The sequence below is a fragment of the Citrus clementina genome, unplaced genomic scaffold, assembly GCF_000493195.1.
Source record: "Citrus clementina cultivar Clemenules unplaced genomic scaffold, Citrus_clementina_v1.0 scaffold_7, whole genome shotgun sequence".
NCBI lineage: Eukaryota > Viridiplantae > Streptophyta > Magnoliopsida > Sapindales > Rutaceae > Citrus > Citrus x clementina.
In genome coordinates, this window is record NW_006262075.1 from 14,518,293 (window position 1) to 14,545,086 (window position 26,794).

A 26,794-nucleotide genomic window follows, 5' to 3' on the forward strand; every position below is an offset into this window, starting at 1 on the left:
GCTAAATTATCTTTAGGACACAATAGTCTTGTTGTATGGCTGGACTCTCTACCAACAAATATCAAATGTTTTCAGTTTTCACTGATGTGAATTAATGAAAGGTTTACTTTCTTTATATAAAAAAAAAATCTATGTATCTTTTTACTTCAATAACTAACACAATTTATTGACTAATAACAAAACCCAATCTGACAAATTATATGATTTTTGTTTTATGCTCATCTTATGACTTTTTTCACCATAAGCTTAAAGATATTCAATTTAATTCATTGATTTATATTAAGTTTATCACCCATAGAAATTGTTTGTGTGGAGGCTAAAGTAATAAGACCAAAAAAATTTTAGGAGCAAGAAAATTTAAGGATTCATAAATAAATTGTGTTTATTTAGAAAGAAGGGTACTTTTGACATTAAATTTAATATATTTGAAAAGCTGGTTCTAAAAAGATTTTGGAGGGGTGCCAATAGTCCAACTCTTAATATTAATATATTATGTCCATTTTTTAATTATTTATGTTCGTAGTAGTTTAATAATTAAATTAATTAAACACAGATAATAGCTTTTGAAATTTATAACACTTTAAGAAACAACCAAACTCTTAATTGATCCTCTTCAAGCTAATTATTTTTCCAAAGATACAGAATTATCAAATTGGCCCAATTAATACCGGGCATGCCACTAATTATACCGACAAATATCCAAACTAATTAAGCCTAGCATTATTGCACCAAAAACTCTTTCAATTCTAAGTTTGACAAGTAACGTACGATTTTACCCCCGTATGCTAAGATGAATTAGATTTCCCATGGCAGAATCCGAGCAAGTACTAATGTCCCTTTTGCTACAAATGTTCAAATGAAGTAGAGAACCTTTTATTAACTGATCTTCTACACCTTGAACTGCTAATAACAAAAATCTTTTAATTGTGTAGCTATCAATCGTACAAGTGCTTCCAAATTACCAGGTTGTATAATTCTAGTTAATATGGCCACATAAAAGGATTTATGTATTTGCAACAGAAATATTAATTCTAACAAATGCAACTAAAGATCCTGCTCTTTATTATACTTCAAGCTAAGCTATAAGCCCAGCAGAGCCCAACTGTACACTGAGAACATAATGCATGAGAAGCTGGAAGCTAACATCATGACAAAAAGAGAGGTGCAAACCGAAAAAGAAGGGGAGGGATGTGGGGGAACTGTGGTTATCAGTTTTATTCTAATATACTTCCACCCTACCTTTGCGTTCCTAAATTCACTTACCTGTAGTCCACTAGTCTATGTCTACTGTTCCACTCCTCGAAGGAAGCTGCATGCTTGCTATGTCTTCTCTAGGGAGACTGTAAAGGGATGCATTGCCAGACTCGTTAGTTGAATGTTGGTTTTCATGTGTTGTTAGTGCCAAAAGGTGTGAAGCTTCCTTATTTTTTCGCAAGACCAAGTAAGCCACTCCAGCCAAATATACTGCCATTGCCGAAAACCCAAATATTCCCAAGAAAACAACTTCCACGAGTTTTAAATTGCCATGAAAAAGGAACTTGATGAAGCTTGTCGCGAGATAGTATACATTTATTATCATTATCAGGGAACCGATGATCCATGTAATAGCTGTAATCTGTGAAAAGATAAATATCAAAACAGAAAAATCAGACTACAAATGATGAATGCAAAATACACGCACAGAGGCACATACACATTCTAGACTCTACAGTAACTGCTCTATTTCACAGCATGGTCTTGCCTGAGAACTGAAAAGTCACAATTAATGTTTTCAGTGATGTTTACGATTAGTTAATAATGCAAGTGCATGAGGCCAATCCAACAGGTAGCAAAACCTTCTGAAGTGTCTGTAAAATTCTCAATCACATATTTCTTGTTATCAATATGCCATAAATAGTTTTAGTCATGCAAATTTCAGAAGAGATAAGTAAAGTTTCTTGGGTTGAATGGAAAACCACAAAACAACAATATGACAAAAATCAAAATTAAGCTTTTACCGCAATTGAGTTGGCATGCATCCCCATCTTCACCTTGCTGCTGGTAAACTTGAGAAGTGGCACAAGAGCAAAAGGGAGCTCAAATGAAAGAATCATCTGCCCAAAGCATCAAAGATAAGTTTGCTAAAAATTAAAAGACTCGCGTACATGAGTTTCCTTTAAAATTTAATGCCGTTTTTCTTTTGCTCCCTCTTTCAGGCAGTGGAATGAAACAAAAATTAGCTAGCAGTAAATCTCAGAGGTGGAGACATCTTAAATGCAATTATGAGATGGGGCTAAGAACCTTGACACGAGGTCATCCAGAGTCTTTTTAACAAATCTGAGACACCATTGATAGATATCTTCAATGGGCTCTGCCAGAATGGCATAGTAACTGTTTAACAATTTGAAAGACTAGGTAATAAAATGTCCGATTGAAACCGGATTGGTCCAATGTCATTTACAGAACATTTCATTCTAAAAATAGTTGAATCAGCAAGGACTACTAATTTGAGAAAATATAGTCAAATGAGATGGTATCTGAATATTTGTAAGATGATCAATGAAGTTGCTATTCTCCTAAATGGCTTATTCTAAATATCATGGAAAAGCTATATAGAATGTAGGCACATACAAGCATCGTAATATTAGACTGATGCACCTATGGCAAAGAGTTGACATTAAAGCGTGAATATAGACATTATATTACATCATTCACTTGTAGGCATGATTTATTTTTTGCTACCCACTCAAGACAAACTTAAGCACTCTTAGTATTAAACATTTATTTGTTTCCATCATTCATGATGGTTTAGATTCACAATGCATTCGGTATTATGATGTTTTACGATTATATTTGATAAGAAGATTTGCTGACAATAGCTTTTTTCTTCTAATATGGCATGTTTTCAGTTTAAATAAGCTCAGTTGTTTTGTACTATATCAATTACCGATGCAATAATAATGAGTTGTCCTGCGCCAGCAGAACCACCAATCAGTGCAACAATTAGACTAGGCACTATTGCCAAGCATCGAGTTAGAAAGTTCCGAAGCCATGGCTTCAATCGTAAGTCAAGAAAGCCCTGGAAAACAAGCAAAGGGAAACAGGAAAACAGATGTGTTAGGGCGTCCAATTTAAAGCAATATGCATGCATTTTAACAAGCTAACCTAAAGTTTATGTGAGGCATAAAACCATCATTTTTATAACCTCTGTTAGTATCTTCTGAGAAACATCTATGATCTACCTGTTTTGATTGAATATTAATACTTAGCAGAATGGTAAAACATCTCAACTCTCCAATAAAATCCGGTACATCACAGAAAAGAATTGCCCTAGAAAGTTGCCTAAAAAGGAATGTAAAGAATCTCCCTAAATGTTGCCTAAAAAAGAATGTCTTGCCATGTGATTCAAGTAATATTATTGGATGATTATTCATTTCAAGTAATATAATTAAGGCTGACTATATTAACAAAATCATATTGACTTAAAGATTATTCAACTCCAAAAGATGGTCTCAATGATGATTGCATATTTTCATTGGAAAGGCAAGAATACTTTATGGGTACAGAACCTGAATTATTAGCCAATACCTGCATAACATATTGTCCTGCATAAGTTCCAGTTATAGTAGAACTCTGACCTGATGCCAACAAAGCAATTGCAAAAAGTTTTGAACTCCAACTACCTAAGACATTCTGTAAACAATAAATAGAAATTGCTATCATGAATAAAACGATCAACAGGATGAAATACCGGAGAAATGTAGCTCGTTCACATACTCTAAGTAAAAAGGAGGCTTTATTTAAGTCCAAGTCCTTGCAGCTAGCTTGATCTTCCGGATTTAAGTTTGAGGAACTGCAAACCGCACCACTTACAGAAATAACTGACACATTAATGAGAAAAGCCACTGCTAAAGCAAAGCCACTTTCAATCATATAAAATCTGCAAGCTTCCTGTGAACAAGAATTGATTCAGACACCAGTCATCAGTGCATTTCATGAACATTGCAGCCATATGTGATTACTTTTTACAGTCGGGAGTTATTCTACATAAATTTAACTTTCTTCAACTAGGCTGTCAAGACTATCAGAATTCAGTCATCTGATTTATCAACATGGTTTATCCATTCAACTAGTTTAATGATTAAAACCGTATGGTGATCAGAGATTAAATTATATACCCTTCCATAAAGGAAAATAAACTCAATATGTCCCATAAGACCATTGCCCACAATAAGCAAGAGGAATATGGAACAATCAATTTGAGAACGAGATAAGGTGTTAACCCTATCATCCACACAGGCCTGCTGAGGAAGAAAACCTTCTGCAATGTTGCATAGTAATATAATTTCTGTTTAACTAGATTGGCCCCGAAGGTAAACTCTCAGTCATAACATACCTTGCATATGGACTGCATTGTACATGCAACAGGTCAATACACTAGAAAAACATATTTAAAATAGTCTAGAGTAAACGAAACTTCACCTTGATGCTCCTAACAGATCTTGGGATTTTCCTAGAAAGCACCAATGCTGAGTGGAGAAAGAGATTGTGTCTGAAAAGATACAAATGGAAACAAAGATGACAAACTCCAAACAGGGGAACCAATACAAAGTAGGAAGAACATAAAAAACCTACGGCATAACCATAGCACCAAGAAGTGAAATTGCGAGACCAGTAGCACCATTTCCTTTAAGTTGAGGAACAAAAAGTCCATGCAGAACTTCTTTTGCTTCAGGCTTTGCATAGCCAAGCTCCGCAAAAAAGCATCCGGCCATGGTAAATACAAGAAAAGCAATCAAAAATTCAAGCTTCCTAACCTGCAAAACAAGGACACAAAAAATTAAGGTTTTTCAAATTACTTCAAAAGGTAATAAAGTAATTTCACTTTGATAGCTGATAATAAAACATTAATTTATAGCCGCCCAAGATGAATAGCATATGGGAAATGAATCAAGATACCCCATATTGCTGCAATGCCAGAAGAATCAAAGTACTGAACCCAGTTAGAAGAACACCGATCCACACTGGAATTTTGAAGAGCATATTCAATGCGAAGGCTGTTCCGATCACTGGAAATAGAAGAACAATAAGTCAGAAAAAGTTGAACTGCGAGTATCAGTAAAAATTGATCTAGAAATGCTGCAAAGAGAGGAAGCCTCTGATTCTTTTGATAGCTTCATAAACAAACAGAATTGAAGGCAGAGATTAAAACCCTAAAATCCATAGCCACAGACTAACTTTATATCACAAGAAGAAAGGAATTCAGTTTGTTTTGAATTCAGTTATCTTCTGAGATTGTATCTGCACCATTATGATCAAGTTCTACACTGGTATGATAATTTGGCTAAATAAGCTGCTAAAGAGGTTCTGTCTTCTCTTTGCTTTCCTATTGAAACAGAGTCTTAATTCTTTGCTGGACTCATTCATGTTGAACATACTGTTAAGACTTTTTGAAAAAACAATGTTAACTGAATGTGCTTCAGTGGTGTTTTGCAGATATTTCCTTACAATAGAAATGAAAGCATTCAAATCATTTGACTGCTAGAAAGGAGATACACTATAATGTACCTTCTGGTATGTCACACGCGACTATAGCAATTTCAGCAAGAACCCATAATATGAAGTTCGGCACCTTAGGGTATTCATTTCTACAGTGCTCTGCCAAATGCTTTCCTGCAAGCAAGAAATGGAATTTGTATAAACTGATGCATCACTGATCATATTGAAAGAAGATTTCTAACCAATGTAGCTGGTATACAGATCACATACCCGTGACAACCCCGAGATTGGCTGCTAGAGACTGAATTATAAGAGCCGCACATGAAGCCACTAAAATGATCCAGAGTAACTGCAACAGAAAACAGAGTCCCTCAAGAGCACATGATGATTGAAAAGAAACAAAAATAAACAAGTTTTCATGTGCACATTATATATGTCAAAGAGAGACACCCCTACTATCTTCTGTGAGAGCATTACACAAATATGGAACCTTCAAAAATCAAAAAGCTAGCAATAATTAAGCTGAGAATGGCTAAGGCAAGACATTGACTTCTAGCCATAAGTATAACATACACACCTCGTACTTGTACTGTGCTCCTGACTGCAGATCCGTTTCAACTGTATGTTATCCAAAAGTATACAGAGGATAACAGCGATTAGAAACTCTGTAAGTTGGGATTTGTGATTTCCCAAAAGGATATAAGAATAACTGATCTTACAATTTCCAGGATCTATATATGCTATGGAAACAAGGAATCCAGGGCCTATGTAAGCAAATAAGTTTTTCCAGCTTGTCTTCTGCATGAATGCAGCATAAATGATCAGATATCAAGATATTCATCATATGAAAACTCAATTCTATTACAAAGACAGTGCCAGTACAAATTAGACTTTTATAATGATAGCTTTAATGTAATCTTAAAGAGGATTCCTACTTAATCTTGCAAACAGCATAAACTTAAGAACAGGAAAATACTGAGAATGTTACTCACCAGAAGTCAACAACAATATTCACGAATAGGTCAAGCAAACTCCTACATACACAATCCACCTTCACTTTTCGACTGAATCATTTAAAATCTCAACTCCGTACTGTACTTATTTTTCCCTGTCTTCAACAAGCTAGATAAAGGTCCATAATAACTACTAGACAATGTGTGTGAAGGCAGTAAGGCACCATAATATGACATGGCAAGGCATCATATAAGATGCATGTGATCTGGCTTCTAATAAACGGCCAATTGTTTTCATTTTCGAAATTATGTATCCTGAATGACACATAACTGATTGAAAGCATTCATGTCACAAAGACAGAATTTAGCTTTTTTACTTGAAACAATTATTTGAATCAGCTGAAAGTCTAAGAAGCTTGGTTTCCTCTACAAACTATCTATATTACCATATTCTTTCTATTATAGTATTGTCAACTATCTTAGGAATGTATCAAGATTAGAAAAATATAAAACAGACCTCAACCTATGCCACCTATATCTAGGAGCCATCTATTTTGCCCAAATAGGCTTTCTTTATCCTATTTCATCATCCTAATATTGGCTTGTATAAAAAATTCAATGGCTGCAAACTTTACTGTGCTCAACTCTTCTTGATGATAAACAAATAAAATTCCCACAATCAGACAGATTTTATCAGTTATTTTCATTATATATGCCCGTAGATAAATTTCCACTGAATCAGTATATTTATAGACATTTCTCAACAAGTCACTTAACTCTATGAATTTGTGGCAATTTAAAAACTTTGCATCCCCATAGCAGCAATGACCACCTTTTTTCTCTCTCTCTCTTTTTCCTGGACAATCTGTAATGATCAAGGGACCACAAATAGTTTGAGAGTTTCATAACATCCACAAGCCTATCAAATTTGGAAGGCTTAGTAGGCATCTAGCTATATCATATCCTCTACAATAAAAAACTCACAGTTCCTGTAAAAGTCAATGGTATATCCATATATTTATCAGCAAAACAGTTATATGCGGATACAATTCTTGGATGCATATTTGAATATTCAGAAAGGTCTCATGCAGATATCACCTTATCTGTAGTATTAGGTTTAAAGTCAATATTGCTGATGGTAACCAAGGCTTAATTATTAGAAAAAGAGCACATTGAAATTTAGTCATAACATGGAGTTATTCATTGTCGCGTTACAGCCTCCCCAAGTAATACAACCCGACAAGCAACCAATTAATTGAAAGCACCCCATACAAGTTTTCTCTTTTATAAACTTCTTTCATACTCACTGTCTAACCACTCCACAGCGGCCCCCGCCGCCGCCGCCAAAGGAATAAATAGAGAAGAGTAAAGGAAGGTTTGGCTTAACACACTAATTGGGTCTTTATACCTCTAAATTTTAATCATTGTTTGCTATGAAATCTTCCAAAATTGACATCAAATAACTCAAGTCCAATAAAGATGATCTTTATTAAGTTTGAATATACAAGAAATAAGCAAACTCACATCGGGCACAACAATTTGGTCAGCATCTTCGTTCTTAATGAGTGGTGCATTTGAGAAGCTCCGGTTACCGCCAGTGCTAGCAATGAACTGGGGCTGCCCAGTGGCTGAAGCCGCCATAGCCACCCTTCAATTCTGATGATAGAAGACAAGGTTTCAGTTACCAGCTAAGCATTTGAAAAAAGAATGACAATGGCACATAAAGAAATTAAAGACAAATCAAGAGATTAATATAATATAAACTCATGTTGTGGCTGCCGGGAGACTGAAGGAAAATGAAAGAAAATTTTACAATTCAAGAAAACGACAAAACCCAATTCAAAAATAACAAAACCAAAAACAAACAAACAAAAAATGCACTAAGATATAAGAATTAAATTTCAAAAATTTTCCGCTTTTTTTCTCAACAAGCAAACAGAAAGGGAGTAACCCATTTGAAAGTGCGACAAAAGATTACATTTCCTGCAGAGATATGATACAAAAAGACTAAAACAATGGAATTGGAATAACCCACGTACATTTTCTCGAGAAACAAACAGAAAATAGTAAGGGGGTGCCTCAAAGAAGCGGCCTTGACATGTAAAAGCAGCTCAGCCTCGTAGTGTTTATATAATAACAGGAAAGAACAGAAAAGCGATGACAGTGCTGCGTTTGCGTGTCTATTAAAAATGTCCTTTTTTGTAATTGTCCATTTGAGGGCACGCTCTAAATTCAGTCACTTGCGTCAGTCTATCCAATCGTCACACGCCACGCGTGCATCATTCGTTTTCCCCTAAAAAAAAATAAACAAAGTCGTCGCTTGGGTTGGTTCGTTCGTTCGCTCGCTGGATGAGCTGGCGTGGAGAGTGTTTTTCTGGGTGTGTACAGGGGTTCATGATAATTAACATGATCACTTTTGTATAAAGAAAGGCGTTCTGTTATGCTAACAATAAATGTTTTTTTTTTTAAAAAAATAAAAATTAATATAGCTAGCAAGAATTATGCAACACGTGAAACTTAAAACTCGTAGCTTTAGTTATTTTTAAATAAAATAAAAATAAATAAAATTATTATACATATTTTTGTTACTAAACTTATGTGTTAATATGCTGTTTATAATTGAAATTAATTCATTCATGCCACATAAGTTATTATTTAATCGTTGTTTCTAAAATAAGTGAGGCTTTTTTAATTTAAAAATTTAACATGAATTTTCAATCAACAATATATGTTGAAAATTCAAATAATATTAATTTTATTCACTATGCAACGATTATGTTGGGTGCCAAAATTTTAGATAAAATATTTGATCCTCCTAAAATCCTAAAAAAAAAAAAAAAAGGGATATCCATCTACTATTTGAGAGATTTTCGGGCTTACAGTTACAGCTAACATGAATCAAATTTCAACGCCTGGGATGTCGTGAAGAAACCTACGACTGATGCTGGCGATTTAAGCTCATAGTAGCCGCCAACGTGCGGTGTACTGTGAGTTTCAGGCAATTGGTCAAACGGAATAACAGGACTTGGGACCTGGCACGCTGCCACGTCACCCAAGCAAGTCGTGGGACCCGGGGTTCGCGAGAACGACAAAGTTCATTCGTCAGAGTTGGAGAAACGACAAAGTCACACAAGATGACAACTTTACGTGATCCGATCTTCCAGTCCGGGGTTTCCACTGATTCCATGACCAACTACAGAGAAGCCTTTGACTTATGGATTTCTCGGAGTAGGTCCCACATTTTGTACTTGGATTGAGTGGTTTAGATTTTGTAAGAGGGGACTGATCAAGTTGATCATTGCTGATCAATCAACGGCTGAGATGATATACAGTTTTAATTTTATTTTTCTGACAATCAGAGCTTTGTTGATTTGATGGGTGGGTTAATACTGTGACATTGGGTGGGATCAGGATTCCTGCGTTACACTGCGACTTCACTGGGGTACACAATGGAGGAATATTCTCCATTGCAAGTAGATGGTGAGAATTTATTTATTTATAAAAAATCTTCTACTATCAGTTAATTTTTAAATTGACCGTTAATTGACTGTGCAAAGATAATATTACCCTTAACAACAGTTTGTAAACTGACATAACTAAGAAAAAACTAAAATTATTGGTGCGAAAAGCACAAACCTTATTTTTTAACAATTGTATCCCTGTCAATTTTAAAAATTTACAATATCATAGGTAAAGATTATGACTATTTTACCCTTTTTAAATTATTGATATTTCCTTAAAGTTCCTACAAGAAAGATAAAATTAAAAACTTGAAAAAAAATAAAGAAGGTGTTGCAATATGACTGTTACAAACCAACAATCATATTGCAAGTCTCTTGCTATTTATAAGATTGTAACGCAATTTAAAGCCTTATGCACAGCACACAAAAACAATTTATGCTTCTCAACATGTCATTCTTCTTCCCTTATACTCTAAATGTTGTCATTCTTCACAACATTTCTCATCATCATCACAAATAACATAGTATTTCTCATCATCATCACATATAACACACTTGCAAAAGCTAGATTTAATAATTTTTTTTTTCAAATGAAACCATCCAGCACTAGTACAATAGCAGCAGTATTAGTTCTGGCCACTCTATACAACCTTCACACAACAGGCAAGAAATACATTCATTTTTTCCATTTTTACAATTGATAACCCAGCAAGCACCACCAAGCTACTTGTATTTGGCATGATTACATAAAGACAGTGGATTAAACTGTACTGCATGAGATCGAATTAATTTTCGAGCCATACATCATTGGAAAGATATTTCTGTTAGCTTTCCAATGAATTTTACTAATCTAAATTTGGAGCTATCTACAGTAAGTTATGATCAGTTAAGTGTAGACTGTTCAGTTTTGAGTAGAATTTCTTACATTAATCAAGTGAGCATAATTTCTGTGCAGAAGGGGCATCTTTGGGAATTAAATTGTACTGCATGAGATCGAATTAATTTTCGAGCCATATAGCATTGGAAAGATATTTATGTTAGCTTTCCAATGCATTTTACTAATCTAAATTTGGAGCTATCTACAGTAAGCTATGATCAGTTAAGTATAGACTGTTAAGTTTTGAATAGAATTTCTTACATTAATCAAGTGTCCGGTGTCAAATAGCTTGGCTCTTATTATTCCTTCCATTAATATTAAACATCACTAAACTTTGTGTCAGAACATCAGTAATTGAAATGACTAGCTACTATTCTCAAGGCAACGAAAGTTGCAAAAGATTTGTTTTATTGCGAAATGTCAACAATGCCCACAACAACCCAAACGGCAACCAAACGGAGCAAAAACGTAGGGAATTTTTTATAAATAAACGGATTCTCGCCATCTACTTACAACAAGCCCAAAACTCAGGGGAGGTTTTTAAAAATTATCCTTTCATCACATCACCTGATGTTGATACACGCACGCTGCATGAGCAGTGTACCCTGACATTGACAATCCATCTTAAAAGAGCACGGTATAATAACATTAGGATCCCCCAATTTGTTTTTTTTTTTTGGTTTTCGCTAAAAGATTATATTTTATTCATTTGTGTTAAAATGGTCCCAAGTGGTCAAGTAAACAGTACTGATTTGACCAAGATATCAATTTGAATGGGCTTGGGCACCGGGTGTGTGTCATATTAAAGATTTCTTAAAAAAAAAAGATTTATTTGAATTTGAGTAATTTGTGTAATTTTTTTTTTAAGATAGGGTGATTGAATTGATTTTTTAGCCTCCATCTTAGTATCCCTTTTAGTTTGGGCCGGCATATAATTATGATTCCCTCAAACCATATGAATCAAATTAAAATTTCTCTTCAGTCTAATTTTCAATATGAAAACCATTTGATTTTAAGATATGAAATCGCTTGTTTTTTCAGTTTGGTTCCAATTAAATTATGTTCAATTTGTGCTACAAAATCAATTTGGTTTTGATTAGTTTACAAACATTTTAATATTAAAAATTAAAAAAAAGGAGAATATACTCTTGTAATGTATATTCATAAATGGATGGGGGTTATAACAGGTGGACTTTGAAATATGTTACAATTAAGAGTTAGACTATTGGCACCCCTTTAAATACCTCTTAAATGAAAGAGTCGTTGTTTGGGTTTTACTTAGGTGTTATTTATTTTTTAGTCTGAAGTCTGAATTTAACTTTTTTTCATACATTTGTTTACTTTAGGTTGTTTATTTTTTTAACTTATCACTTATTGTCAGATAATTTTATCTGAATAGAAAAAGTAGAAAAAGTCTACTTTTATATGAAGTTTGAAGTCTAGATGGAAAATTTTAATTTCAAATCTCAAAAATATCCTTAACAATTCATGTATTTCTAATATTATGTACAAATCTTATATTTTTGTATTATTCTTGAAGTTATTTTTTCAATTGCTTTAAATTTTTAGTCACATGATAACATTAACTAAATTGAAATATTGAACAAATCAAATTATGTCAATTGTGATGAATCAAAAATAAAATAACAGTGTTGACTTTATGATAAAATTTGATGTTATAATTACATCTTTCATTAAAAAATAAATTAAGATCAACAATGGTAGTATTTTTTTTAATGTTACCAAACTAATCAACCTGTGAAAATTAAAAATTGTAAAAAATAAATATATGCGCCACTTAAAATGATATTTATGTCAAATTACTAGCTTTTAAATTTTTCTCTTCAGGTGTTGAAAAAGAAAAAACAAACATGTCATTCAGATATTTTCATTCAGATCTATTCAGATTTTAGCTAAATTCAGACCTATTCAGATTTCAAATAAAAAACAAATGCAACCTTAATTTGTTTTCTGTTTCACTAAATCATAGTTTTGGGGGATGTTGTTATTTGACTTATTCCTTTGTTAAACACGTAGCTAAGTTATGGCTAACGTGTCCTATTTGTATGCTTTCTGTTAGAGTTGAAAATGGCTATTAAAAGCCAACTTGAGTTTCAATAAAAAGGTCATTCAGCCCACTTTATTAAGCTCTCGTTACTACACTCAATTGATTCTAACATTAAAACCCCTTTTCTTTATTTATCCCATCAAATTTGTATAGAGATTATAAAGTTTCTAATGAAACTCCTTTAATTCCAAAAAAATCCCAGATTTCTTCTTGAATAAACCCACCTCAAATACTACCCTTTCTTTCTCTTCATCACTTTGTTCTCCCTCTATAGTTTGTCCTAATCTCTCTTTCTCTCTATCTAGCCACTACTCGATGATTATATAACAAACTAAACTATGTAAATCAATATCTAGATTGATGTTCTAGATTTGCAAGTAAAAAACAAATTTTAATTTTGAGAAAACTTGAGGTTTGGTGAGAATGGTGGAGCTATTTGGTATTTATTTATTATTATTTTTTTTGGCATCATACATAGAAAACAACAGATGAAAAAGGCGCCAACATGCTTTTCCTTACCACTAGCTTTTGCTTTGGTTTGAGGACATTTCTCCAGCCTTTACTTGTGAAATTTCTTTTGATCTTATTGAAGTTACCATTCAAGAGAGAGGGGGGGGGGGGGATCTTAACTTTTTTATGATCATCTTCCTCTTGCATGATTACTACTTCTCAATTTAAATTTTTTAATGTTAATTATGGTTTAAAAAATAAAATAATATTGATGATGATACATGAGTATCAAAACTTGTCAAGTAAAAGAAGATAAAATTAAACAAAAAAAATCCGCATGTTTGTGGGTGTATAGATTTTTAAATTTTAAGGATAAGAAACTGTTTGTGTTTCAATTGTGGGTTTAATTAGATATATTTTTGTACTTTCATGTTATTTAATAAATGTTAAAGTCATCAAGTACCTGAAGTTGTTTTGAAAGGTATTTCAAAGGAGTGCTCATAATCTGACTCTACAATTAAGTTAGCATTTAGGCCCAACACTTGAAATTTCAAAAACTAAACTAGTCAATCTAACAACAAAAAGTCCAAAGCAAACCAAAATTATAAACCAACCTAAACTAATCTGAATGAATTAGGTTTAAGCTTGAGAATTCGAACTTGAGTAATCAAATAAAGAATAACAATTTTTTTTATGCTTCTTATCTTGGAGAGTATCTCAGTTGGTAATAGACTTGTTTGTTGCAATGTTAGTTTGACATATAACTTGGCTTGCACTGCCATTGGCACAACATCAAAGTCCACAAAAATGCAAACTCTTGACGAGAACATTTATTTGCTCAAATATTATACAAAAATATTAAAGTATTGGTATGATTAACTATCTACATTAGTGGCTTCTGCCCATTAATTATTCGAGTTTCCTAATAAAACAACACTCTCATCTTTTGGGTGAAAAGAATCAGACATCAAGACAGAATAATTATATAAGCCAACTGTTTTTTTTTGGCTTTGTACATCCAATTGTTGCCAACAAAACAGTATTCCTTGTTGAACTTTACGGAAAGGTTTCCCGTAATCAACGAAGAAAAAGTTAACAACTTTAAGAACATTATTATATACAACATAATTAAATTAACAATAGAGCCAACAGTAAGATAATAATATCATAATGTAGCAACAATTTGCAAGAGAATATATTCACATTCAAATCCCTTTCCTGTAGATTGAAGTTTAAGTAGGGTCTTAGAGCTAATGATCTTTTCAAGTGTACATCAATTTCACATCATTATTTAGCTTTATTTTCGGAATATATATATAATATGCTATTGCTCCCCAAGTTCTCCCTTCAAAATGCAATAGAATATATAGAGCATATATATTGTTTTTATCTATTATTTTATATAAGATCAAAAGTGCCTGATAGAATCATGCTTCTTGATAGCATACTTTTGACATGAGAATGAATTTTGGGCCATTAGTTCATGTTCATAAATGGAATAATGAAAGTGATCTCTACTTTCTTTAGAAATTAATGGCTGGGCAATTGGCATCATGGCATGTACATGGAAAACAATTCAAGATTTGATGGTTCAAATTCTTGCACCATTAACCAAGCGATGAGCTCTGTTCAAGATTCTTTCAAAAGCTGCCTAATAGTATATATATATCCCTTGAATTTGCACTAGCATGTGGCAAGTTTGGATTGATTGAAGCTTCACAACCATTGAAACCCAATGTCTTTTCCTTCTAAGCATCATGTTCTTGCTTTTCTTTTGTTTGTTATAATTGTGCTAATCTTCCGGCCGGGGGAGGGGGGGGGATTGAATAAGTTGAGTTTACTTGTCAATAATCGAAATGGGTTAGAATAGGAATGAGATTGAATGAAAATGAGGAATAAAAATCAGAATGAGTTGTTTACTTTATTTTAGAATTGGAATCAAAATAAATTGAGTTGTTTTAAGTTACTAAAATGCCCTTAGTTGTTTATTATTATTTCAAGAGTACATGCATTTTTTTTTATGAATTTTGGGCTTTTATATTTTGTATTAATTTAAAGGATAAAATTAGAATAATCAAAGTTCACTAGGGACAATTTTGTCTCTTCAATGTGAGGGTTTCTGATTTCCCAACTTCATTCCCAACCCCTCGCTAGGAATCAAAACCCCATGTTTCATTCTCAAATTTTTGTGAGACCCATTATTCCCATTCTAATTCTTGGTGTTATTATAAAAAGTAAATAAGGTAATGAAATTCATTATGATTCATTGATTCCCATTTATGGGAAGTAGACACAACATAATTGTATCGATGATCAAAGTCCAACCTTAAATTATTATATCTTTTCATGTTGTTCCTTGTAAGAACGAAGTAGAATCCCAACTCATTAATTAGAAGGATATAATAAGAAATTTTGAATTACTTAAAAAGTTACAAAAAGCTAACATGAATCGAAGATTATTTCAACCTTACATTAGTAAAAAATTAATATATTACTGGTCGATATGAGATACATTTCTCCTAGCTCATACCCATGAAGGTTGCCCCATTGAATCAACGCAAAATTGGGGGAGACACGAGCGATTGGGCCTGCTAAGCCCACTAGCCACTCTGCAATGGCTCCTGTTTTTGGAGCCATAATTGCGTGTAAACAGATTTGAAAAGAATGGAGCTTTCTTTTTTCGTGAGCCATACGTGTAAAAAGAATGGTGCATCGGTGCTTACATTTTCGAAAATTGATATCTGGAAATATTTTTATTCCATCAACTTGATGTGAATTATTATAACATCACCCTTTCAAACTTTAAGAGATTGAGATTATTAGGAGACTGTAATTAGTGCAAAGAGAATTTCAAATTTTAAGTGCTGTTTGTTTTTTTATCTGAAATTTGAATTTAATTTTTTTAAATATTTGTTTATTTTAGATTGTTTTTTTTTAATTTATCACTTATTTTAAGACAATTTTATTTAAATAGAAAAAGTAGAAAAAATCCACTTTTATCTTAAGTTTGAAGTCTAAATAAAAAATTTTAATTTCAAATATAAAAAATACCCTTAACAATTCATGTATTTCCAATATTATGTATAAACCTAATATTTTTGTATTATTCTTGAAGTTATTTTTTTTAATTGCTTTAAATTTGTATTCGCATGATAACATTAGCTAAATTGAAATATTGAAAAAATCAAATTATATCCATTGTGATGAATCAAAAATAAAATAAGAATGTTGACTTTATAATAAATTTTGATGTTATAATTACATCTTTTATTAAAAAATTAAATTAAGATCAACAGTAATAGTATTTTTTTTTTGAACGCTACCAAACTAATCAAGTTGTGAAAATTATAAATTGTGAAGAACAAATATATACACCACTTAAAAGAATATTTATGTCAAATTACTAATTTTTAAGTTTTTCTCTTCAGATGTTAAAAAATAAAAAATAAACATGTCATTTAGAGATTTTCATTCAGATCTATTCAGACTTCAACTAAATTCAAATCTATTCAGATTTCAGATAAATAAACAAACGCAACCTTAGTCTCAAAATTTTAGTAAAAATTCAAAAAGAAGTTCACATAGTAATTTTGTAATTTTCGTTGTTGGTACATTATTTGATTATTAAAACAAATGAAACAAATTTAAATTATTATGATCAGACGAAAGAGGTTGAGACCGAAATTTTATATTAATTTAGATATTTATTTACAAGGTTTTTCTATGTATGTAATTAGAGTTTTTTTTTTTGTTTTTGTTTAACTTTAGGATTAAATTATAATTAATTAGAACCCGTAATATAGAGGATAATTCTTGCGTTGAGCTTGATTTAAATAAGAGTTTTATCACCAACTAACAACACCTATGAATCTTCTATGTTTGGTGCCGAAGACAAATTGTTAAAGCTTAAAATGGTAACTTAAATTTCAATACTCCGCAAAAAATTTTCCACAGCAGCCTTATCTCACTTTACTTCTTAATAGATTAGTGATTTTTAATATGAACTGATCACATAAGTGACATTTGTCGCGGATCGAAATCGTGACACCCAAAATATGCGGTTGTACGCTAATATCCCGGGACACATTGCTCTCTTTATAATAAGCGACTCTCTAGATTTTATTAAAAGAGTTGTAGATTTTATTGCACAACTTTTCAAAGAGCGCGACTCCGCTTACTTTTAACAATGCACGTCACTAATAAAATTAATTAATCAATGGAATAACGGAAAGAAAATGACAATCAAAAAGTGATTCTTGTACTACTACTCTTTTCGGCTATTTAGTAAAGCAAGCATAGCATAAAGTGATGTCAATTCACGAACCTGTCGAGTGTCGAATTTAAAAGGGTGACACTTGGAAAAAACGAATTGGATTTGCAATTGAAAAAAAAAAAAAGAAAAATCATAAATATGTGACAGAGAGAAAAAGAACTAAAATTAATAAAAGTTAATTCTATTTATGCTATGAGAATTATGAAGAGGTGTTAATAGTCCAATTTCCATCAACTTGATGTGAATTATTACAGTAATACTACATATTTTAAATTTTTTATCTTAAAAAATTATCTCAAATAATTTGTCATTAATTGAGTGGTTGATAATTCTTTACAAGATCTAAGTGAATTAATTGTATTATCTCACTAATCAATTGATAAATACTATATCATTTAAAATAATTTTTTGAGATAAAAAATTTAAGATGTGTAGTACTGCTAGAATTATTATTATTGGAACATCTTCTCAAACTTTTAAAATTGAGATTATCAAGATACTGTAGTTAGTGCGAATAGAATTTCAAAATTTAGGGCCAAAGTTTAGATAAAATTGAGAAAAAAAGTTTCCATAATTTCGTAATTTCAGTTGTTATATACCGTATACGTTATTTGAACAGAAAACTTATAAAGGATTAATGGTCGGATGAGAGAGGTTGAGACCGAAATCTTATACTAATATAGAGTATTTATTTACAAGTTTTTTTATTTAATATATGTCAATAGAATTTTTTTTTCATTCTTTTTCTAATTGTTTCACTTTAAGATTAAATTATAATTAATTAAAAACGCGTTTTATCCGTCGTACCAACTAACAACCACCTATGAATCTTCTAAATTTATTGTCGACGAACAGATAAAGCTTAAAGCGATTTCTTAATCTCAGTGCACTTTACTAATGATGTATTAGTGATTTTTAATTTAATAGTGCGCATCGTTATCAAATTTGCTAATCAATTGAATAATGAAAAGAAATCGAAAAAGAAAAATTAATTCTTGTGCTATTACTCTCTCTTCAATTATTTAGTTAACACGTATAGCATAGAGTCACGTCAATTCGTGAACCTGTCGAGGCGGCCAAAGTGTGAAAATAAAATTAAAATCAAGAGTGTGACGGACAATGGAATTATTCATTTATCAATCAATATGTGTGTCGGTACTCGGTACATTGTTTAGTCACACAAAGTCATTAGATAAAGCATCAATCAAATATGATTTTGCCAGATTGTAAAATTTTGTCACAGCAAGCATATCTTTATGAAGAAAAAAAAAATCAAAGAATTGGCATCAACTTCATGGGTCTAGCTATGGTGCCGCAATTGTATGATACCACAGCTAGATTCAGCTTTTGGATTTAATTTTGGTGATAATTGTGGACTAAATCTAATGGTTAGATCCAACTATAATACCATAATTTTGCCCCAACTTCATAAGTAGCACAATCTATTCAAATTATAAAATGGTCACTTTACGTGATGGAGTTGATTTTCTTCAGCTTGTGATTTTGTGATCTAAAGTATCAATGATTAATAGTATACTTCCACTTGTTTTTTCTTTATTTTGTCTTTCTCAATTATTATTATTTTTTGGTTTGTAGCTAGTTTCATGGATAGTATGCTTTTTAAAGTAATCTATATTAATTAATATCATTTTGATCCTATGTTTGAACAGATTTTTAAACGCAATTATTCCTAGGATGCTGATGGGGAGGGGAGGGGGCGACCAGGGGAGGGGGGAATTGATATCTCCGTTACTCCGTATCTATCTCTAGTACTCACACTTATATTCTTTTATCCTTCTTGTTTCCTTCAAAATTGCTTTAAGAGTACGCACATATAGAAAATGAGGATCCTCGAATAATAAAAGGGAGATTTCAGGAGTACCCGATTTTTAAATAACTAATGTTTTTATTTATGAATTTAGTTTAATCATATTAAAGTAAAAGTATAAAATCATTATACCAACACAAAAATATCAAAATAAACTAAAGTAATTAAAATCATTATCATCAAAAATAAGTCAGCTTCATCAAAAATCAAAATTACAAGATAAAGTTAAGCAAAGGGTAAAATCCTATTTGATCCCTATATTTTGAAATTAGTGTCTATTTAGTTCTCTCATTTTAAAAAATGTTAGTTCTCTCATTTTAAAAAATGTCTTAAAACACCCGTAACGTTATCGTTAAATTAGTGACATCCTTACTATTACTTTTTGTTATTTTTTGTCTACTTTTACACTAATATCCTTTTACAATAATGTTTCTTTTGTTTGGGACATTAATAAAAAAAATTAAAATACCAAATGAACCCCAAAAATAAAATAAAAAATAAATATTTTTGTATTTATATTTATTTTAGGGTTAATTTGATAATTTAACTTTTACTAATGTAAAAAAAGAATCATTATTGCAAAATGGTATTATTGTAAAAGTAAATAAAAAGTCATGGCAATTGTATCACTGATTTAACAGTAAGGGTGTGTTGAGTTTTTTTTTTTTTTAATATAGAGATTAAACAAGTACTAATATTAAAACATAAGGATTAAACGAGCTTGTACTCTTAAGTAAAAGTGCAAATTCAAAGTTGAAAACATCCATAAAAATCATATGGTATAAATAATCAATAAAATTATCTTCGGTTATAATTATTATGATATTTGTTATTTACATCCATGCCGTTTTTTAAATTTCAGATTAATTTACTAAAAAATTTTAATTTTTTATTTTTAAATAACTAAGTTCTTCAGGATCCGAACACAGAAAATGCTGCAAAAGAAATCATTTGCCCACAGAAAACTAAGTTAATTTTTAATTTTTTTTTAAAATTTCTTCAGGATCCGAACACAGAAAATGCTGTAAAAGGAATCATTTGCCCACAGAAAGTGCTCCGAACGCGAAATTTTACCTGCATGGCCCCCATCCACTTGTCAAACTCTTACAATTAATCCCTGGATCCTTAATTGAAAGCTTCATTTAGGGGCTGAGGGGACCATCTTGAGAGTCAAGCTATACGGCTGACAGAATCAGTGAATGCTACCAAACAAGAAATCATTTGCCCACCACCACATAAGATTAGATATAAGTACTGCCTCAATGCATCTACCTCCACACACCAGAAGATAGAAAGGGATGAAATGGTACCACCAACCAAAACGATACAAATAACTGCCATTCCAAATAATGGAGCTCAAATTATCAAAGTACAATCTGCGCTTAACCCTTGCCCCCACGTGTACATATCCCAGTGAAGTAATTATTCAGAATCAAGACACCCACTTCGGTTTTATTTAGATAAAATGTTGAAATCAAAAGTTTATGTGTGGTTAAGTTTGTGGGTTAAATTAATTTAGTTGGTAAAATTTCTCTGATTGATCAAAAAAAAAAATTAAAGTTTTATGTAAGAAAATACTTTTTTTTATAGATTAACAAAAAAAAAAAAGAAATTAAAACTGTGGTCCTTTGATTCGTTTCTCATATTGAAAAGAAAAGACGTTAGGATATCAAATTATCAATAATTACATATTCAAACATCTAAATATGCCCCTACCTTGTGTCCCTCATTCTTTGCAATTGCTTCAGCGTAAAGAACTGAATTTAACGTGATTTGTTTTGTTCTTATTTTAGTATGAAGTTACCATCACTCTGAAATTCAACATGCCCATTAGTTTGGTTGTTAATTATTAATTTGTCTTTTTTATTTTTAATTTCAGTTGCAAAATTATTACTTAGTCAAGATGATTTGATGATTTTTATTTGTTAAATGCCTGAAATATGAAATTTTTTATTTTCAGACTTTTTAAAAAAATTTCTTGTTTGTTTTTTTGTCATTATCTTTGATTATTATACATTTATATCTAAATAGAAAAAATAAACTTTGGTGACTTTTATTTAAATAAAAAAAGTCCGAATGAACAAGTAAATAATATACCAAAAATATCTTTATTAAATCTATTTATTTTTTATAAAACATAATCCCTTTATTAAGAATATTAAAAAAAAATAGACGTTACCTATGTTCAAATATTATATATTTTAGCTCAAATGGCCATGGTTCCTTTAAATTATGCAATTATGCTAACCATAAATTAAGTTAGTGATAAAGCCATTTTTAGGTCCTCTATGTTGCATCAATCACCATTTTGGTGCAACCCACCGTCTATCTAATTCAATTCCCTACCACACAAGAAGATAAGACGAAAAAAGGAAACCACACACTCAACAAACTACAAGACCCTATTTACAAATTGTTTCCGTAGTTCTAATTTTCCGGCCCCTTGGATTGTTTCTGTTCCCAAAATTGTGTGTGTTCTGTTGACAAGCTACCGTGAAAGAAATTCTGTGGCTAATTGATTAATAAAATATCGGATTGATTTGTTGTAATTATACTTAGTGAGATTGTGCATCTATTAATATTCATGTTTGCATGATTCTTCAAGCTTATCTAAGTATCGATTTGCTTAATTTTGCCGCGAGCCAACTTCAAACTTATATGTATTTTGATTCTTTTTAATAAAATTTTTCTGAATTCATCCCCAAAAAAGTAAAAATTCATCAAAATCAGACGCATACAATAATCAAAATTGTCACCATTTCATCACACTTCGGCCCGAATAAATTATTCTTAGGCACACACCTATTTGCAAAATTCCCTATTCTACTACATCTAGATCTACCCTCTAAATCATCTTATGCTACAATATGATAATTTTTAAAAAGTAAAATATATACATGACAATACTGAGTCAAACATCACCGAAATATGATGAAGAGATAGTCTATTGAGAGTTGTTTTCACCTTGCCAACTCCAAACAATGTCTTTGAGAGCAGGCCTCACATCCTCTTCACAAAACTTCTTGTACTCCAGAGTGTCTCCGGCGGACTTCGAGAACTCCACCACCGCCACCTCCGGCGCCACCTCGTAGACCTCCGCCGTCACCGCCAATTTCCCTTTCCTTCCCTCATCCTTCCCTTGCATCTTCACTTTGAATTCCTTCACACACACCCCAAGATTCAATTTCTTTGCCAAGCTCTCAAGCTTCCCCATTATAGCTGAAGACGAACACTTTGATGTAAACATAGAACCTGATTTCCTCTCGCTCTCAAACAAACTAGACAGATCAAACCCCGACGACATAGATGATATGAACTCAAACGCATTATAAAATCTTGGCGAAGATACCTCTGTTCCTATCAATTCAACATCTCTATTGTCACCATCATCTATACAAACTGCCACAGGTTTGCTAAAACCCTTAATGAACCAAGGGTTTATCATTATTTCAGAAACTGAAATCCTCTTCTGAGGATCAGCAACTAGAATTCTTGAGATCAGCCTCCTTGCATCACAAGAAATCCAGGGCGGAAACTCATATTCCGCCTTGAAAATTTTCCTGTACATCTTCATAATATTCTCATTCTGGAACGGCAAAAAACCTGAAAGCAGAACAAACAAAACTACCCCACAAGACCAAATATCAGATTTCGCTCCATCATAGCCCTTTTTCCGCAGAACCTCAGGAGCAACATAAGCCGGAGTCCCGCATTGCGTGTGCAGCAAGCCATCGTTCCAAAGCTGCTCAGGCAAAGCAGAGAGCCCAAAATCTGAAACTTTCAGGTTTCCATTTTCATCCAACAAGAGATTCTCAGGCTTCAAGTCCCGATGATAAACTCCGCGACTGTGGCAAAAATCAACTGCACTGATCAACTGTTGAAAGTACTTTCTTGCCGATTCTTCTTTCAGTTTCCCCTTGAGGACTTTAGCAAACAATTCTCCTCCCTTCACATACTCAATGACAAAGAAAACTTTGGTCTTTGTAGCCATCACTTCTTTTAATTCAACAATGTTTGGATGTTTCACCAAACGCATGACCGAAATTTCTCTCTTGATTTGCTCCATCAACCCTTGTTTCTTGACTTGATCTTTGTTGATGACCTTGATTGCCACACTCTCTTGAGTCACCAAATTTTTCCCATAATAAACTTTAGCAAAAGTACCTTGCCCTAACATTCTCCCCATCTCATACTTTCCAAATAGAATATTTCTTACTCGCTCATCCATAGTCTCAAATTTCATGCAGCAAACCAAAAATCGATCAATGAAAAGAAAAGGACCCAAATTCTCAATTCACATCAAGAAACACTTTCCTAATGGGGGTTGGTAGAAAAACTGAAATTTTGCTAAAAGGTTTTTGGGGCGCAAGCGTCGATGATTACAAGAATGGTACTTTTGAGTTTGGTCGAAAAGATTTCGTGTTTGGGGAGTGAGAAAATGAGGGAGTAAAGTGAGGAAGCGGACATGGGTGTGCCTTGCACTCATTGGAGGACGTGGTATTTTGGGCAATTAATTCAATGTGGCCAAGCAAATGGACGAATCCGATTGATACAATTTGGCCAATGATAGTGGGGGCACGTAGGGGAAATGTGGACCCGAGTTGTTTATGACATTTTCGTAATGGTGCAGGCGTTAAGTTTTGGAGAAGAATCTGGTCTTGTAGTGGCCCTCTGTTTTGCCAAACAGCAGTCACATTTCAATATTTTCATGTTATTAATAGCCATCAAAGTATTTATTTTGTATTTGACGACCTTAGCATGACTTGTTATTAAACTTCGTCAACACTCACTCATATGAGAGGAGTTGGAACACGTACTATTATTAGACCACTCACCACTGTATCATGTTTATCACAAACTTATCTCTTTACCGTTTCCACACACAAAATTAAGATGTCATATGATGTTTGAATTTTTCAAATTCCATCCGTATCTGACTAAAAGATTGGAAAATTTCTTCAAATTTATCCATACAATTACCCGTTTGCTTATAATTCTAAAAGTAACTATCATTATTAATTAAGAAAATAATAAAATATATAAGTGTTATTTAGCTTTATTCGTAAAATCTCTTGAGTAAAAATTAGAAATTTAAAGATGCTGCTTATATTAAAAATTATATATATAAGGGGCACATCAAATCACGAAAGCATAATTTGGTCAGATAATAAGTTTATAATAAAGGCTCAGATGATCAATGCGGGGTCAGTCTCTCTTTATGTTTGCAATCATAAGAAGGTGAAGTAAGCAAAACTCTTTTTGCAAAAACTTATCAAAATTGCAATCCAATTTAATTTGCTTAAATTGAATGCCTAATTAATTGAGCGCCACGTGTTTCTATAGTAACCGTAGTTTTCGGCAACAAGATTGTAAAAATCTCCATTTGGATGAGGAAAAATAAGATTTAATATCTAATTATGTGTCTCGTATTAAAAATAAATAAATATTCACATCACTCATATGAGATAATGATAAATCATCTACCATATCAATTTAAATAAAAAATTTATACTTGTTCAAAAAAAAAAATACAAATTTTATACTCTAATATATATATATATAGTGATGATACAACCACAAACTCTTGTACAAACTTATCTTGTACAAACTGATATGGCATTAATTCATTGGTTGAATGAAAATATAAAATAATAGAAATAAATCATGTAGACCAAGAGATATTTAATTCAACCAATGAATTAACGCCACATCAGTTTGTACAAAATAAATTTATATAAGAGTTTGTGACTATATCATTACTCATATATATATATAGCCTTCAATTTTTCTAAGTGTGAACAATCTATTAAATCATAATAATTTAATAGAGTATTTGCATAAAAAAAAAGGTCTCTGCATGTGAGAGAGAGTGTGTGTGTGTCTCTCTCTATATATAAAATTTTCAATATAGGATTTTAAGGTGTGGAAAAGTTTGGAACAACTTTAAAACCATGTGGTTTTAAAGTGTTGATTTCATAATTCTTTAAAACTGTACAGTTTTGAATTTTTTCTAGACCTTTCTGCACTTTAAAATTTCAGATCAGATTCTTCTCTAGTGCCGGTGCCCGCATTTTTTTTATGTGATACACTTTAAAACCGCACGGTTTTATAGTTCATTCAATAACTAACTTTTTTAAACTGTACGATTTAAAAGTGTGTCCGTATTAAAAAAAAATGCGAGCGTCCGCACCTGAGAATTATTATATAAAATATGCGGGCGTCCGCATATATATATTCTCTAATTTAAAACCTAGATAATATGAGACGAGGTATAATTTATTACTGTGGATAATTAGTTAATTAGAAGGCTAAGAAATTTTCCTTTCTATCCTAATCCTGTTGACAAATACAATAATCTCATGATTAACTGGTGTTCCTTAATTGTATTCATTAACCTCATGAATGACCTTATGGGTGCTTTTGGCATTTTGTATTATATTCCATTATTCTGTATTATTTTAATAGAAACATATTGTATTATGCTGCATTAAATTAGTATTGTGTTATAATAATGTTGTACAACTTTTAGACCTACATTGTACTATACTAATTTTTAATTATATTATATTTGGTGTTGATGTACATTGTATCAAATTTTTTATATTATTTTAAATGATATATTTTTAAAAAATATTTATTAATTCTTAAAAAAATATAGAAGTTTTAAATTTTAGAACTTTTACATTATGTTTTTTAGTATAAATTAAAAAAGAAGAATAATAACTCTTCATAAAACATATGTAAAATTAACAAAATCTAAATTTTTTTGCCACATATAACATTTATTTTTTTTAACATGTTTCGAGTATATAACCTATGAAATAAAGATCGAAACCGCTAATTCATTCAAATAATGATAGGGAGGATTTTTTTTAAGCAATAATGGAAAAGCTTTATTTATTCAAAAAGGTGAAAAATGTTGATACAGAGACCGCAATTTAGATTCCAAAACGGCAACACATTTATGAGGCATTGAAATCATAGCTTCAAGCTCCTACAAATTAGTCTGAATACTGATCTAGCACATAAAAATACAAAAACACCATCCAACAATCCGTCGCATTGTCGCCACATAACGCACAATGGCTCATCTTCATGACAATCCCAAAAGGCTTGAACGGTAATTTCGCAAAAACTTTCCCTTTGAGAAGTTAAACAAATAGAACGAGGGCGACAATGGCACAAGATTTGAACTTAATGAGAGCATTTGGGGTGTCGTTATTGCAAACCTGTTCAAGCCTTTCTCCCGCACATGTTTAGTTTATGCGGTCTAAACCACGTTGATGTAGAATGTTATTTTAGGATCCTAGAATTTTATTATTTTAAGTCATTTAATTTTTTTATTTTAATTAGAGTCAATTATGATATATATTTTATTTTTTTTATTATAATTGTTATTTAGTTCA

At 31.8% G+C, this 26,794-nt stretch overlaps 2 protein-coding genes across 3 annotated transcripts; both read right to left on the reverse strand.

The window, feature by feature from the left end:
• Positions 1-1,025: 1,025 nt before the first annotated feature.
• On the reverse strand, positions 1,026-8,577 carry LOC18037608 (metal transporter Nramp6). Of its 2 annotated transcripts, XM_006427556.2 has the most exons (14): positions 8,471-8,577; positions 7,956-8,087; positions 6,198-6,276; positions 6,056-6,096; positions 5,749-5,827; positions 5,548-5,652; positions 4,939-5,048; positions 4,615-4,796; positions 4,462-4,531; positions 3,757-3,930; positions 3,568-3,672; positions 2,927-3,058; positions 1,998-2,093; positions 1,026-1,615 (listed from the first exon to the last, which is right to left on the reverse strand). In XM_006427556.2, exons 2-14 carry the CDS (start codon positions 8,070-8,072, stop codon positions 1,274-1,276), a joined length of 1,632 nt encoding a protein of 543 aa, XP_006427619.1. In that variant the 5' UTR covers positions 8,073-8,087; positions 8,471-8,577; the 3' UTR covers positions 1,026-1,273. The 2 variants fall into 2 exon arrangements, with proteins under 2 accessions (XP_006427619.1, XP_024035963.1); XM_024180195.1 differs by lacking the exon at positions 3,568-3,672.
• Positions 8,578-22,096: 13,519 nt separating this feature from the next.
• LOC18037809 (CBL-interacting serine/threonine-protein kinase 25) lies at positions 22,097-24,212 on the reverse strand. The gene has a single exon (XM_006427557.2). It carries the CDS (start codon positions 23,629-23,631, stop codon positions 22,333-22,335), a length of 1,299 nt encoding a protein of 432 aa, XP_006427620.1. The 5' UTR covers positions 23,632-24,212; the 3' UTR covers positions 22,097-22,332.
• Between the last annotated feature and the right edge of the window lie 2,582 nt (positions 24,213-26,794).